The 16,051-nt window shown below is 40.2% G+C and overlaps 1 protein-coding gene across 1 annotated transcript in view; it reads right to left on the reverse strand.

Annotated features, from left to right (window-relative positions):
• The window catches only part of IL23R (interleukin 23 receptor), a 75,432-nt gene extending 63,069 nt beyond the window's left edge, over positions 1 to 12,363 (reverse strand). The window contains exons 1-2 of the mRNA XM_049774397.1: positions 12,294 to 12,363; positions 6,561 to 6,857 (exon numbers count right to left, since the gene is read on the reverse strand). Coding sequence (XP_049630354.1) covers positions 6,561 to 6,857; positions 12,294 to 12,363 — 367 coding nt within the window. The remainder of the gene's footprint in view (positions 1 to 6,560; positions 6,858 to 12,293) is intronic.
• Between the last annotated feature and the right edge of the window lie 3,688 nt (positions 12,364 to 16,051).

Here is a 16,051-nt window from a genome sequence, read left to right on the forward strand (position 1 = left end):
TTTGGTCTCCTTCTAGAATCACTGGGTCTCTGGGGTCTTATAAAGGGCCTCCAAAGAGTTATTATTCACAAGGTTATTTGAAACAGGATGCCAGTTCACTGTCCCTCAGACTTGGAGGGCTAGACTATAGTTTAAAAAATAAAACTATAAACAAATTCTTATGCTCACTGCACATATCTTATTTTGAAGAAAAGCAAAGCAAAATGAGAACAAACACAATATTTAAAATGAAGAGCAAATTAAAAGGAGGAGTCAAGAGACAGAGAAGAAGGGAAATCAGAGAGTGTAATGAAGCACATCCTATAGATGCCCACTTGTGGGCCCAGGACAAGTTGGCTGCTAAGCAGGACAGGCAGTGGTGGCAAAACACTCATCTTGCTGGATAAATGTCCTCCAAGGGCCACATGTGGCCTGCGGGCTGTAGTTTGAGCATCTCTGATGGGGCTCTGGCTGTATATAGAGCTCAGACTTTCATTTTACTACTTACTCAAGTCAGATGTTCCAATAGAATACTATTAAAATTAAAAAAATAAATGAGATTCTGCTATTTGCAGCACCTTGGATGAGTCTGAAGGTATCAGGCTCAGCGGGAGAAAGACCAACACCATTTGCTTTCATGCAGATGTGGTCTATGAAGAAAACAAACACATGGATGAACTAAATACAATTAAAATGAACATTTGAACTCTGTGACCAACTCATGATTATCAGAGGAAAATGGGGGAGTGAGGAGGATGCACCAGCACCCAGGCAACAAATAAAGGAAGTCCAGAGGGAGAGTTCCACATAAAGAACTAGGTGATGATCTTCAGCGAGACATTCCTGAAACATGTTATAATGTGATGTTACTTCGAAGACAAAAGTTTGGTGTTTAGACATAGAATGTAATATGACTGTGCCTTAAAAAATTAAAATTAAGGAAATGATAAGCCAGAGCATGAATAAACCTCAAGAACATAATGCTAAATCAAATAAACCAGACATAAAAGTGTATATTCTACTTAGATGAAGTTGTCTAAGCTCATAGGGATAAACATGGTGATGGCCAGGCCTATGGGGAGGAAATGGAAGAGTTGTCCAGTGGGTCTAGACTTTCAGCTCTAATGGATGAAAAAGTTCTAAAGATGAATGGTGGTGATGGCTGCATAGCCATGCAAATGGTCTTTTATTATTGTTATTTGAGGGCCACACCTAGAGTTAATACTCCTGGTTTTGTTCACAAAGACTACTCCTGGTGGGGTCCAGGGGACCATATGAGGTACCAAAGATAGATCCCAGATTGGCCACATGCAAGGCGAGTGCTTAAATATTTATAATGCCACTTGACACTTAAATGGTTAAAGTTATACATATTACATCGATTTACCAACATGCAGAGAATGAAAATCAGTATCCACACTGTGCTGTTTCAAGATCCTCTCTCTAATCACTTTGTAAATAAACACATCAGTTGTTTATCTGATGCTATGGGTAGTGGGACTGTGAGTAAACTCAGGAGAGGAAGAGAGCACTAATCAGTGATTGTTCAATCTCATTGCCTGGTTACTCAACATTCAAGGCTCAAATCCTTCTTTAGAGATACTAGATATTCAAAAACACACTGAAAAGAAGAGCTGATTCTGAGACTAACTCTGTGGTAGAGCAGGTGCATTGTAGGTCTTAGCAGTGTGTTCTAGCCCAGGGGCACCCTATGTGCTGAGCTCAGTGATGTTCCAGAGCAACTCTTTGTGGTCTTTGGAGTCACAACAAAGGGCTTACTTTGGGGAAGGGGAATCATACTTGGTGGCCATCAGGGGTTATTCCTGGCTCAGTGCTCAGAATGCTCCTGGCAGGCTCAAGGACCATATGCATTGACAGGATTTGAACCACCATCTATCTTGGATAGGCTGCGCAAACACCCTACCACTGTGCTATCTCTCTGGTCTCAAGGACTTATTTTCTGATGCATTATAGTTAAGTGTGTGTGAGCACCGGCTTAAACACTATTGTGCTGTATCTGAGTGTGTGAGTGCTTCTACATTAGGTCATTCAAACAACCGCATCAACAAAAGGGGACAGGGAATTACTTCTATGTATGCTGAAATATTTTAAATGAATGTGTATGATAGAGCACATTCCTCACAAAAACAAGGCTCGAAATTCAGTCCCTGGCACCACAATGAATGAATGAATGAACAAATGAATGAATGAATGAATAAAATTAGTGAATTTGATCCTGGTGTGTTGGGGGAGGAAAGGGTTTATCATGCTAGGGATCAAACCAAGGTCTTACACATACAAGATTCATATAAACCGTACCTTTTGAGCCCCATCCGTGACCTGTTGTGTGTTCATTAAACAAAGACAACTTTTAGTATTTTATTCCATAATTGGTGCTACTCTGTGAGAACAAATTTTCTATAATACGTGCGCATTTAATCACAGAGAGTAATCTAAGAAGTGTTTCAGATTTGGGCTCAAACTGGAAATTATTATCATGGGAATTTGTCTTTCACTAACCACATATTTAAAAGCATAGAACTTTTAAATATGTGAGCAAGTGTTTTGGGGGAAAGCAACAGCTCCTTTAACTTATCACTTTTGTAATTTATCTCTAGGAAAATCATGGATAATCACTTTGTTCAAAACAGTGTCACTACACTGACATAGTAAAAGATCACAAGATATAAATCCTGTGATCAAAGTGAGTCAGTGAAAGCAACGTGATATGGAGAGAAGCACCAAATCCTTAATTTCTCCCTCCTTTTTCTCTTTTGACCTACTTAAATAAAAAGTAGAGTTTGGGGCCCGGAGAGATAGCACAGCAGCGTTTGCCTTGCAAGCAGCCGATCCAGGACCAAAGGTGGTTGGTTCGAATTCCGGCATCCCATATGATCCCCCGTGCCTGCCAGGAGCAATTTCTGAGCATGGAGCCAGGAGTAACCCATGAGCACTGCTGGGTGTGGCTCCAAAACCAAAAAACAAAAGAAGTAGAGTTTGCTCAGATTGCAGAGTCTGAGGCATATTCAACTTGAATGCAGGGTTTTGAGTAAATTCTTCCCAGGTACTTAGAGTTCCTACTCATTTCTAGATGTCTTTAGAGGAAGATGTATTTCACTAAGTAAGTGAGTGGAAACAGTGATGTTCTTTCTAAGTTGATACCAGCAGAGAGTATATATCTTTCTATTATGTGGGGCTATTCTTAATCCTAAAAATTATCTTGTGTTGGGGAACAGAGGGTCCCCTATTATAGATCTGTAGGGATAGAAATCTACACAGCTGTAGGCATCTATAAGTCATCCAAACTGCAACTTGGAAAATAATATTTGTTGGTTTTGTCTGCTTAAATTAAGAACCATCCTGGTCTAGGAGGATAACTTAAAGATCTGGTGCTCATATTTTGCATGCAAGAACTCTCAATTCAATTGCAGGCAGTCTCTCTCACCCTTTCACCCCTATCACTACACTGAGAGGGAGTAATTTCAAATATTGAAGAGTGTAGAATCTTAGGAAAAAAACCAAAGATTTCCTACAACTATATACGTTGTTTAACCTCCAAATAGACTGCATTTTCTCACTGCCATCTTCACTAACCTCTCTCAGCCACAAAGGGTGAATAGTCAAGCTTCTGAGAGAAAGCAGACAAGTTATGAAGTCTTCATATTTCTAAGCTATCTGCCTGTGATCTGAATGCTAATTGTGGGCAAGTTCAGCATGTTGTTATTTTATTTCCCCCTTTTCTTTCCACTCCACTTCTCTCTCTCTCTTCTTTTTTTTTTTTTTTTTTGTTTTTGTTTTGTTTTGTTTTTGTTTTTGGGCCACACCCGGTGACGCTCAGGGGTTACTCCTGGCTATGCGCTCAGAAGTCGCTCCTGGCTTGGGGGACCATATGGGATGCCGGGGGATCGAACCGCGGTCCTTCCAAGGCTAGCGCAGGTAAGGCAGGCACCTTACCTCCAGCGCCACCGCCCGGCCCCTCTCTCTCTTCTTTTATTTTTTTTAAACACAGTATCATGTAATGGTTCAGATTTAAGTAAGATAAACTCCTGGTAGAAGAAGGAAGTTTATAGCTACTCTAGAAGCCAGGGGGTGAAGGCCAGAAGCTCTATTTTTTGTGAGCTAAGCTCTGGAGGTAAAGAAGTCAGAACTCAGAAATTTTGAGTCTTATCAATTTAGAAGTAAGGGTACAGAAAAACAATCCAAAACCTTCTAACTTCACTGAGAATGCATCAATATGCCGTGGGAGTGAATCTGCATTAAGCCAGTGTTGAATTGGTTAATTTCTCATTCAAAATAATTGAACCAAGAATTTTTTTTTTTTTGGGCCACACTCGGCACTGCTCAGGAGTTACTCCTGGCTGTCTGCTCAGAAATAGCTCCTGGCAGGCTCGGGGGACCATATGGGACACCGGGATTCGAACCAACCACCTTTGGTCCTGGATCGGCTGCTTGCAAGGCAAACGCCGCTGTGCTATCTCTCCGGGCCCTTGAACCAAGAATTTAATTAGACAAGTCATCCCAGGTTGCTATAATTTAAACATCTTCAAAATACTATGCTCACAAAATTTAGCAAAAATGTATTTTTAAGATTAACTTGATGGAGGTGAGGTGTACAGTATAGTGGATAGTGTGCTTGTCTTGCACACACCCCTTGAACCTCAGAAAGTGATCCCTAAATGCAGTCAGGAGTAAACCCTTAGCACCTCCTGGTGTGGTCAATAAACAAATAGAAAGAGAGAGATGAACTTGGTCCAGATTTTCTTCATAATCATAGTAACAATGACAATGGTTCATAATTGAGCTGTTTGGATTAGAAACAGGGCATTGTGTCAGATCATGCCATATTATATCAAAAAGGTGCATTTTTGATCAGACCTAAATACCCAACCCAAGTCAATGACAATAGAATCAAGAGACCTAAACTACAACAATTTTTATACAAAAAGGACCTGTTATACTAGCAGTCCAGGGGGCTAAGTGTGGAGGTATGGATGCATGCTGGGAACTATGGCAGAGGGAGGTCAACACTGGTGATGGAAATGGCCCTAATTCACTGTCGCTATGTACATATTGTACACTATGTACAATTGTGAAAGACTTGTAATTCACACTGGTCTCAATAAAAATTATTTTTAAAATGTTGCATTTTTAAGGGTTGAGGCACATCAATATGGCACATTACGTGTCTATTATGTTTGTAAAAATCCTAAAAATTGGCTCTTAACTGAAGAGATCGTTAAATGAGAGTGGATAGGTCACTTGCCTTGCATGCACCCAACCTGTTTGATCCTCAGCATCCCATATGTTCCTCCAAACTCCTCCAGGAATGATTTCTGAGTGCAGAGCCAGGTGAGCACTTTCTGGTGTGGTCCAAACCCCACAAAAAATTGGTATTTAGGGCCCGGAGAGATAGCACAGCGGTGTTTGCCTTGCAAGCAGCCGATCCAGGACCAAAGGTGGTTGGTTCGAATCCCGGTGTCCCATATGGTCCCCTGTGCCTGCCAGGATCTATTTCTGAGCAGACAGCCAGGAGTAACCCCTGAGCACCGCCGGGTGTGGCCCAAAAAACCAAAAAAAAAAAAAAACAAAAAACAAAAAAAATTGGTATTTAACTTAGTTTGTGTAATTGGACTCATTTCAAAGACATAAAGTCGAGGCTCAAATGTGTTCCACAACTTGCCCAAGATGGCACAGCTGACAAAAGTATAGGAGGAATGGAAAGTTTTGCAAAGATTTTCCCCTCTGTAAATCTTAGGGAGAGATTTAGGAGTGAGCATTCACATTGTGATCTGCTTCAAGACTGATATTAGTTTGGAAAACAAAATACAGATAAAAAATAGTGAAAAGAGCAGCATTTAAAAATCTTAAGATAACTCTTCTCACAAATCCTGTGTATGTCCAGACTAATGTTGATAAAAACATTTTTAAATGCAATGATAATATTCAAGAATGTCGCATTTAAAATTCATATCTTTGAGCCAGAGCAACTGGAAAATGAGTGCTTGCTTTGCATGTAGTTGATCCAGGTTTCATTTCTGGGACCCCATATGACATATGATCCCCCACCAGGAGTTAGCTCTGAGCATCACTCGGTAAAGCCCAAAAAAGAAAAAAAAATCCTATTTTTTATTGTCTTTTGTTTGGTTTAGGGGCCACCCCTGGTGGAGCTCAGGGATTACCCCTGGCAAGCTCGGGGACCATACGGGATGCTGGAAATCAAACCTTGTGCAAGGCCAGTGCCTACCCACTATGATATGCTCAGGCCCTCTCTCTGTGGTTTTTTGAAAGCATGGAAAAAAAAAAAAACAAACTAGGAACTGCACCCTATGGGTAAATAATGGAGCTGACCATTGTCTGCTGCAATTGGCTTTGTCTGCTCTGCTTTTCCAAGAGGTCTCTGCCATCTGCCTAAACTCATTATCTTCCCCTTAGAAATGTTGAAGTCCAGAGTTCCTTTACTAACCTAATACAAGAAATAAACTCTCAATCCACCTCCATCTTCAAATGGAATTCATGGGAATCCATGAGTCAATTACTACACTAGCTTTTCCTTAGGTTTTTGAAGGCTTCCCACCACTTACATCCAGAAGAAACATCTTTCCCACATATTAGTGTCTCTTGTACGTATCCAGGACATCGAACAGTGCAGATTAGAGAGGCGTGTGGTTCCAGGAAATTGTAATATCGAAGCTGAGCTGTTGTTGTATTGATCCTGGTGATAGGAAGTCTTTCTCTGAGGCCATTTTTATAAAAATTAAAATCTCTTGGTTGGCAGTTCCTGAGTGCTGCTTGGCAGTAGATAGAGATATTCATGCCCATCTTCAGAATTGTGGCTGGTTCTACCCAGAGGCGGCCAGAGCAGTTTATAGTTGTAATTCCTGGAAACAAATAGAGAGCATAGTGAGTTTGGAGCAATCATTGCAACCAGACTCAAAAGAATAAGCTATTAGATTTTTATACTCCTTCTCTAGGCGCCAAGGAGGCAGCATCAAAGGTTAGTTGCATATGTTTGGGGTGCAGGAATGTAGATTTGATTTCTGGCAGGTACCTCATGGTCTGAGAACCACTGGGATTGGACCCTAACTATTAAGCTAGGAATAGCCCCTGATCACTGCTGGATGTGGCCCCCAACATAAATATAAATTCTTCATCTCTATTAAAGGATTTCCAGTGCAAAAACATTTTAGGACTATGTAGCCCTCAATTTGAAAGCTATTCCATTGTGTGTATGTGTTTGTGTGTGTTTCTATTTGTAGTTGTTGTTGTGGGGGGGGGGAATTAGGCCACATCTGGCATGCTAAGGGGCTACTCCTAGATTTATGCTCAGGAGATTATATAAAATGCCAGGGTAGCTGTATACTATAATAGCACCTTACTCCTCCACTGTCATCTCTGTAACCCTCCAATCTGATTATATCACATTTATATTGACATTTGGTAGTGGATCACCAGACTAGAGTCAGCCTTTGGCCCTCTCTGATTGTCTTAAATGCAGCTAGGTCTCCTATTTTAGAGTCAAGGAGTGAGACATTATGAGGCTGTATCATAGAAATAAGACATAGTCAAATTCAAATCTCATTCACTAGATACACAATCTTGTATTCTCTTGTAGATTAAGGCTATTTTGGGGGCCAGAGAGATAGCATGGAGGTAAGGCATTTGCCTTGCGTGCAGAAGTTTGGTGGTTTAAACCCCGGCATCCCATATGGTCCCCCGAGCCTGCCAGGAGAGATTTCTGAGCATAGAGTCAGGAGTAACCCCTGAGTGCTGCGGGTGTAACCCAAAAACCAATAATAATAATAATAATAATAATAATAATAATAATAATAATAATAATAAAAATGCTACTTTTATCAGAAAATTCTAGATGTTACATATACACAATAGAATACTATTTAGCCATCAGAAAAAAATGAAGTCATGAAATTTTCCTATACATCGATGGACATAAAAACTTTTTTTTTTTGGACATGGAAACTATTATACTCAGTGAAATAAATCAGAGGGAGAGAGATAAACAGAATAGTCTCACTCATCTGTGGGATTCAAGAAAAATAAAAGTGGTTGCATGGTGAAGGGGATATTCTTTTGTATAACTAAAACCCAGTTACAAACATGTTTGTAATCATGGTGTTTAAATAAAGATAAATTTAAAAAGAAAAGACATTATTGCAATAATACCCAGAGACAATATAGATGAGGTCTGGAAGGACTGGCCCACACTATGAAGCTTACCACAAAGAGTAGTGAGTGCAGTTAGAGAAATAATTACACTAACAACTATCATGACAGAGGTAGTGAGTGAGAAGTAGAATTTCTGTCTCGAATATAGGCATGGGGTGGGGGAGGAGAAAGATGGGGGCATTGGTGGTGGGAAGGGTGCACTGGTGAAACGGGATATTCTTTTTATAACAGAAACCCAACTATAAGCATGTTTGTAATCCTGGTGCTTAAATAAAGTTTTTTTTTTTAATTCTAAGTTTATTGAGTCAGATCAGATTTTTTTTTGGTTTTAAAGTCATACCCAGTTATGCTCAGGGCTTACTCCTGGCTCTGAACTCTGGGACCACATAACTGGTAAGGCTCAGGGAACCATATATGGTTCTGGAGCTCAAGCCCAGATCAGCTGTATGCAGGACAAACACCTTACCCACTGTACTATCCCTCCAACATACCAAACCATACCACAAACAAGGGCAAAAAAAAAAGCTATTGCTTTGTAGCCACTTAAAATCAATCGATATTATAGGAAAAGTTTAGAATGGTTTGTTTCGTTAAAAAGAGAAGCTGCTGGATCAGAGTGATAGTGCAGAGGTAGGGCATTTGCCGTGCACACGACTGACCCAGGACAAACCTAGGTTTGAACCCCAGCATCCCATATGGTCCCCAGAGCCAGGAGTGTTTTCTGAACACATAGCCAGGAGTAACCCCTGAGCATCACCAGGTGTAGCCCAAAAACAAAACCCCCCGCCCAAAAAAAGAGAAGCTGCAAACAATCATATTTCATATAGACTCAATGGTAAAATAAAAGAAGCAGGCGGGGGTCGGGTGGGGAGGAGGAAGATTTGGACATTGGTGATGGGAATGTTGCACTGGTGATGGGTGGTGTTCTTTACATGACTGAAACCCAAACACAATCATGTATGTAATCAAGGTATTTAAATAAAATATATAAAAAATAAAAAATAATTTAAAAAGAAATATATAAAATTTTAGCAATAATAATATGTTTGAGTAGTTTTTTCAAAATATATATTTATGAATTAAAAAACTGTGTTGTAAATATATTAGTTTTATAATTAAAAACCAATCATGTAAAGTCCTGTTTGTAAATTCAAATAACAACTCATTGTAATATTAATATTTTACTCATACAAGAAAAGCACATTGAAGGTTCTGTCAAATTTATTACAGGCACTTCCTGAAAATTAATATTATTTATGTATCTGAAAAACTCAAAATAGTGACAAATGTCAATGTTTGATTGTTTTTAGGAGTCTTTGTAATACAAAAATTTAAGTTTTAACATCGATGTAATTGAAGATTTACATTCATGTAATGGATATTTACACAAAAGTTATAAATATTTATTGTTGAAGTAAGATAAAAAGAATTCCTTCGTAAATAGAAAATTGAAGAAAATAACAGGAGATGGAAGTTTTAAGAAAACATAGGGGGATTAGAGAGATAGCACCGAGGTAGGGTGCTTGTCTTACAAATGGTTAACCTGGGTTCAGTCTCCAGGCATCATATATGGTCCCCAGTATGGTAACAAGGGCCCAGAGCCAGGAGTAAGCACTGAACATCACCAGGGCAACAACAAAAAAAAATTCACTGTTTTAAGTAAATTTAACAATTTAATAATTTAACCTTTTAAGTTTAGACAAAATTTTTCCAGTACCTTAAAAAATATATGTGAGGGGCTAGAGAAATAGCGCAGGAGATAAAGTGCTTTCGTTGTGCACAACTGGCCCCAGTGCCACATACAATCTCCTGAGTTTCAGTAGTAGTAATCCCTGAACACAGAAATACAAACCTGTGTGTAAATACTATCATGGAATTATTGTGAGACGTGTTTAAAGATACATAAAATATGTTAGGACTGGAGAAGTAGCTCAAAAAGTTGGAACACATGCTTTGCATGCTAGAGTACTAGGTTTGAACCCATGATCACTGCAAGAGCTTTGGAGAACCACTGGTCATTATTTCCAGCCACAAACTTGGAGTAGCCCCTGAATACTGTTGTGTCTAATCTCAAAGCAAAAGAAGAAACAAACCACACAAAAGAAACAAAAACTTAAAAAAGTCGGACAGGGGCCAGAGTGATAGTAGAGTGGAATCATTGCTTGTCAACTTAGGTTCAATTCCTGATACTCCATATGGTCTCCTGAACATAGCCAGGAGAAAGCCATGAGCACAGCCAGATATTACCCAAAAACTAAAATACAACCCCCCAAAAGTCAGATAGCTTCAAATTTGGACAGATGTTGTTCTGGTTTCCAGAAATCATGAAAGAAGAAGCCCAGAAATACAGGCCCTTGGAGTATGTGTCCAGTATCCCATTGGAAGGATTTGGGTTCTGGTATTGAGCAGGGTATGTGGGGTGGCATGGTTATCTCTTACCCTCTAAATTGTGCCCCACTCTGTAGGTTTCATTTTGAATCAGGAGTTGGGGTACCTCTTCAAACCCATAGACCTCAATGGAAAAACTACCCCATGCCACCAGCTGCCCTAGGGGGCATTTCGTGATCCCCAACCTGGTTCTTCCAAGCTGTGTTGCTGTCTCAATTACAGTGCCAAACTCTGGTGGGGATTTTTAAGATGGGAATCATCATAGCTCACATGACAGATGCCTATGGTTGTTGGGAAAAGTAAAAAACTTAAATGGTCATCACCATCAACAAACAGCTTGTGGGATTGATTTAAATGCTAGAATTAAATAAATATTTATAAAGCTCAAATATTTATGAAAGCTCAAAGTTAAAACATAGCCCATTTAAAGTAATAAGCTGATACGACAGTTCAAACTTAAAACATGTCCACTCATAGTAATAAGCAAATTCAAAGTAATGATGGAGCATATATAGTGATTATGGCATTTGCCCAGTGTGCACTTAATCTGACTTAATCCCTAGTACCATATGTTCCCCTTTAGTACAATGTTGGTGATGCTGGCACCAAGGGCAAGAGAAGTACCACATCCATGGGCCTTTCCATTGAGTTCTGGTCTGATTGTGAAAGACTTGCTGGTGGGGCCCAAAAAACTCATGAGCACCATATGGGAGCCCTCTGTCCTATCCTTCTGATAAAACAAAAAGGTCCTTCATGAAAATAGTATATATGAGTTAAATATCTGCTCAATAGAAGAGACCTTTGACATTCTCAAACACTGAAAATCTTTCCCAATGTTTGAAGTAAGCCTGCAATAGAAGGGAAGTTGGACTTTTATTTTTTTTTATTGTATTAATGACTTTATTAGTGATACAACAATTTCACGAATATAACTGTTAATGAACTCTCCCCTTCTTTTTCCGTTTCTTTTTTTAGATCTTCTAATTTCTATTTTTTAATAACTTCGCCTTCTGTCATCCAGCTGTTCCCGGGAGCTGCAGCTCCGATCGCTGGGCGCCCGGCAGCCCCGAACATCAACGACACCCGCGGGGGGGGATCCGCGGCCGGCCTCGAGGCTCGGGTCCGAGCCCCGCCGCCCCCGGCCCGCCCGGCGCCCGCCCCGGCCCGCCGCGGCCCGGACGAGCACAGCTCGAAGTTGGACTTTTAAAAGTTCCAGATTATCTAATTTTTATATGCACATGATTTTCTCAATATATATATATATTTTTGTTTGTTTGTTTGTTTTTGGGCCACACCCGGTGGTGCTCAGGGGTTACTCCTGGCTGTCTGCTCAGAAATAGCTCCTGGCAGGCACGGGGGACCATATGGGACACCGGGATTCAAACCAACTACCTTTGGTCCTGGATCGGCTGCTTGCAAGGCAAACGCCGCTGTGCTATCTCTCCGAGCCCCTCAATATATTATTTTTGTTTTGAGCCACACCTGTGATGCTCAGGGGTTGCTCCTGGCTCTGCACTCAAGAATCACTTCTAGTGGTGCTTGGGAAACCATATGGAAAACTAGGGATTGAACCCAATTGCAGGCAATTGCATGAACCCAGTTGCATGCAAAGCAAGTGCCGTGCCTGCTGTACTACCTTTCCAGCCCCACATTTTAATTCACAACAATGCTAATGGATGCCTAGCAAATAACAGTAGTTGATATTTGTCTGTTAAATAAAAGAGAAATTCAAAATACTGTACCTCCATGACACCAACTGAAGAATATGTAAAGGGCTATTAGCACATCCCATTGGGTCATCAATTGATTCATGCCTAAATGCAGAGGAAGCTCTAAAATATAGAAAAAGAGAAATTTTTAATATTTAACAAAATAAGAAATTCATAATCAGCATTAATGACATCTCCTCTAATGATATTTTTGATGAGGTCACTTGATTAAGAAAAGAAAGGTTAAAGGGAAGGAAGATAAGAAGGTAGAAAGGAAGCATGGCAAAGGAAAATCAGTGCTAGATAGGAAGGAGGATACAGGTGGAGGGATGAGGCCAAAGAATAGGATTTCATGCCTTTCAAAAGTTATATTTAATGGAGCCAGAGCTAGGGGGTAGGGTGTTTACCTTTTTCACAGCTAGCTCAAGTTTGGTCCCTGGTACCTCATAGGATTCTCCTGGCCAGCCAGGAGTGATCCCTGAGCACAGATCTAGAACTAAACCCTTAACATCACTACATGTGACCCCAAAACAAACAACAGAAGTATCATTTGGGGGGACTGGAGCAATAGTCCAGTGGGCAGAATGCTTGCTTGCATGTGGCCAACCTGGTTTTATCCTTAGCATCCCATATGGCCCCCCAAGCACCACCAGGAATAATCCCTGAGCATTATTATGTGTGGCCCTATATATAATTCTTTCAGGACCAGAAAAGTAGCACAGTTGGTATGGTATTTTCCTTGCATGTGGTCAACCCAGATTAAATCCTAAACCCTATATGGTCCCCTATGCCCGCCAGGAGTGATCCAAGGGCAGAACCAGGAGTAAGCTGTTAGCACATTGCTGGGTGTGGCTCTAAAACCAGCCAACCAAATATTAATTTCTTGAGTCAGGGCCCATTCTTGGAAGTACACAGGATTTACTCCTGGCTCTGCTATCAAGGATGAGTCCTAGTGGGCTCAGGGAAACATGTGGTATGGCAGGGATTAAACTCAGGTTAGCTGCATGCAAGGTAAATGTCCTACTTGCTGTCCCATTTCTCCAGCACCAGCTTTAGTAGGACATTTTGATCTTATTTAAGGCCTCCCCATTTAGTCTCAGACTGCAGAAATCTCTTCCTTCTGCATTAATTCATGATGAAAAATTACCCTGACTGGCTTTGTCAAGAACTAGAAAGAGCAGTCTCTGATAAGGGAGAATTGAAGAAAGCCAAACATAAAACTTTCAAGAGAAAAGTGGATGCAAGACATGCTGTAAGCCATGTAGTAAGACATATGTTAAACTTACAGAAGGTAAGTCCTTTTATCTCAAGTGCTCAAATATTCACACACACACACACATACACACACACACACACACACACACACACACACACAAACTCAAACAATACTTACATTTGGCCTCTCATGACTGCTTTACAGAAGAATTCAGTTAATTCATAATCAAATTACTTAAAGCCCAAGCCTTTCATACAAAACAAAATGCATGACTTAATAGCATGATATATCTGGTGACATTTTAAAAAATCAGGTCTCATAAATATAAGTATCCCACTCATAATTTGTGAAGAAAAGCAGGTCTCCTCTTTACAAATAACAGGGAAAACTAGCACAGAAATGGTCCTACTTGCAAGTCAGTTGTGCTCCTAATAAAATACAGACAGCTGTTATTTATTACGTTGAAGCTGGTGTGTACCACTGGTGGCTTACACTTGGCCATGGTTAATTTCTGCACATTGCAACTCCAGTTTCAACCTGTCAAAATGATGTGATTTCAGACTGTAATATCCATTCAACTTCCATTGACTATCGCTGCATGAGATATCACAAGAACTTACAAGAGAAAACTCTTTGATCCCTACTTCCTAAAGAAAAGCGTGTTCATTGCATGTAGGTGGGTGATGATTCTCTTTACCTTCCAGTCTGCTTGAAGCCCATAATTCTGCTTCAGCTCAGAGCTGCATCTCTGTGTCCCTGCATTCTGCCTTCTTCTTCGATGCCCCCCTTTCAGCGATCTCTGCTGATGCTCAGCTATGAGGCAAATGGAAATTTGTCAGCAGAGTCCTGACCTACATTTTAGAACCTTGAAGAGGAACTCAAAATTGCCCAACTCAGAATGACTGGCCCTCATGTCTCTCTTTGGGAAAACCCAGATGACTGAAAATGAACTGCCTTGTCAGTACTTTGGTTTTCTTCATTTCTTCTAAAATGAGCTTGTCCATGAAGTAGAGCAGACACATGTGGTCTAGGTACCAAAATAGTTTACTCGAAGAATATAGTCCTTCTTATTAATCTGCAATCAATATGGGTTTCAGTTGCATGTCTGGTTTGGTTGTTTTGTTTTGTTTTGTTCATTTGTTTTTTAGCCAGTCTGGCAATGCTCAGGAATTACCCTTGGCTTTGCACTCAGGAATTATTCCTAGAGGTGCTCAGGGGACCAAATGGGATCCAGGGATCGAACCAGAGCCGGCTGCGTGCAAGGCAAGTTCGCTACTCACTATACTATTGCTCTGGCTTCATATAAATCTGTATTTTAAGTAAAAAAAAAAAATTCAGGGTTATTGTTGATCCTTTCATTAATATGCAGTTTTTAGCATCTGTTTTTGTCCTAGGTGTTGTTTTAAACATTAAAGATTTAATAGTGATTAGATATAAAGCCATACCTTTGTTAAATTGTTTAAAGTGGCTAAGTCCAAGTATTGCTTTGAATTAATTGTTCCCATATAATTCGAATTTTAAGAACAAGTGTAAAATGACTATTTGTTTGATTTCTATAGGCTTCTCCAGAGGTTGTTCCTGCCATATCTTCTGGTTGATTCGTTTGATATGTCTTGATTCATAGGTTTTGTTGCAGATTTCGTGTTCTATGAACTTTTCCACTGTAACTGATAGACAATTTCCGATTTCTTTTTCAGTGAGTACTCTTTTCACTTTTTTTTTTTTTTGGTTTAATTTTATTTGGGACTTTAGAGCCACATCCAGCAGTGTCCAGTGGCTACCTTGGCTCTGGACTCCGGGATCACACCTGGAAGTGTTCACATCACCATATGTGACGCTGGGGAATTGAACCAGGGTCAGCTACATGCAAAACAAGCACCATAAGCTCTACATTTTCTCTACCCTACAGTGAATTACTTTTCTTTTGTTTTCCCTGAATTCAGAAAAGATTTTATTTAAGAAGAGAGAAGGGGGAAAGAGCAGGAAGCAAGTGTCCTTACCAGGATTCCTATGGTAAACCTTTTCTTTTCTTTTTTTTTTTTTTTTTTTCTGGCCAAAGTGGTTTACAAATCTTTCACAGTAATTTTTTAGGTACATAGTGACATTGAATCAGGGGCATTCCCATCACCAATGTTGTCCTCCCTTCACCCCTGTTCCCAGCATGAATCTCATATCCCCTTCTTTTACCCCCCAGGTTGCTAGTATAAGTAGTCCCCTCTGTGTCTAGCATATTGTAGATTGGGTGTTGATTCTGTTGTTGTTGGCTTTGGATTTTGGTGTTTAAGTCTGATCATTTATTTATTTCTACTTAATGTTCATATGACTATCTGATCTTGGTGAACTTTTTGAAGTCAGAAGCACCATACAGTCTTTTCCCCTTTTCTGTGGAGGGTAGAGGTGAGGGAGGGCTCTGCATACTACCTCATGTGGAGGTGCTGGGCCAGTGGTGCCATTGGCTCAGGGGACCATTCAGAATTAGGGACCTAACACAGAACTTCTGCACTGCAAGACATGCACTTCAGCCCTTGAGTCATAGTCATAGTCATGTCTTTTTAATTAAATTTAAAAGATATTA

This window comes from Suncus etruscus, chromosome 6, assembly GCF_024139225.1.
Source record: "Suncus etruscus isolate mSunEtr1 chromosome 6, mSunEtr1.pri.cur, whole genome shotgun sequence".
NCBI classification, from domain to species: Eukaryota; Metazoa; Chordata; class Mammalia; order Eulipotyphla; family Soricidae; genus Suncus; species Suncus etruscus.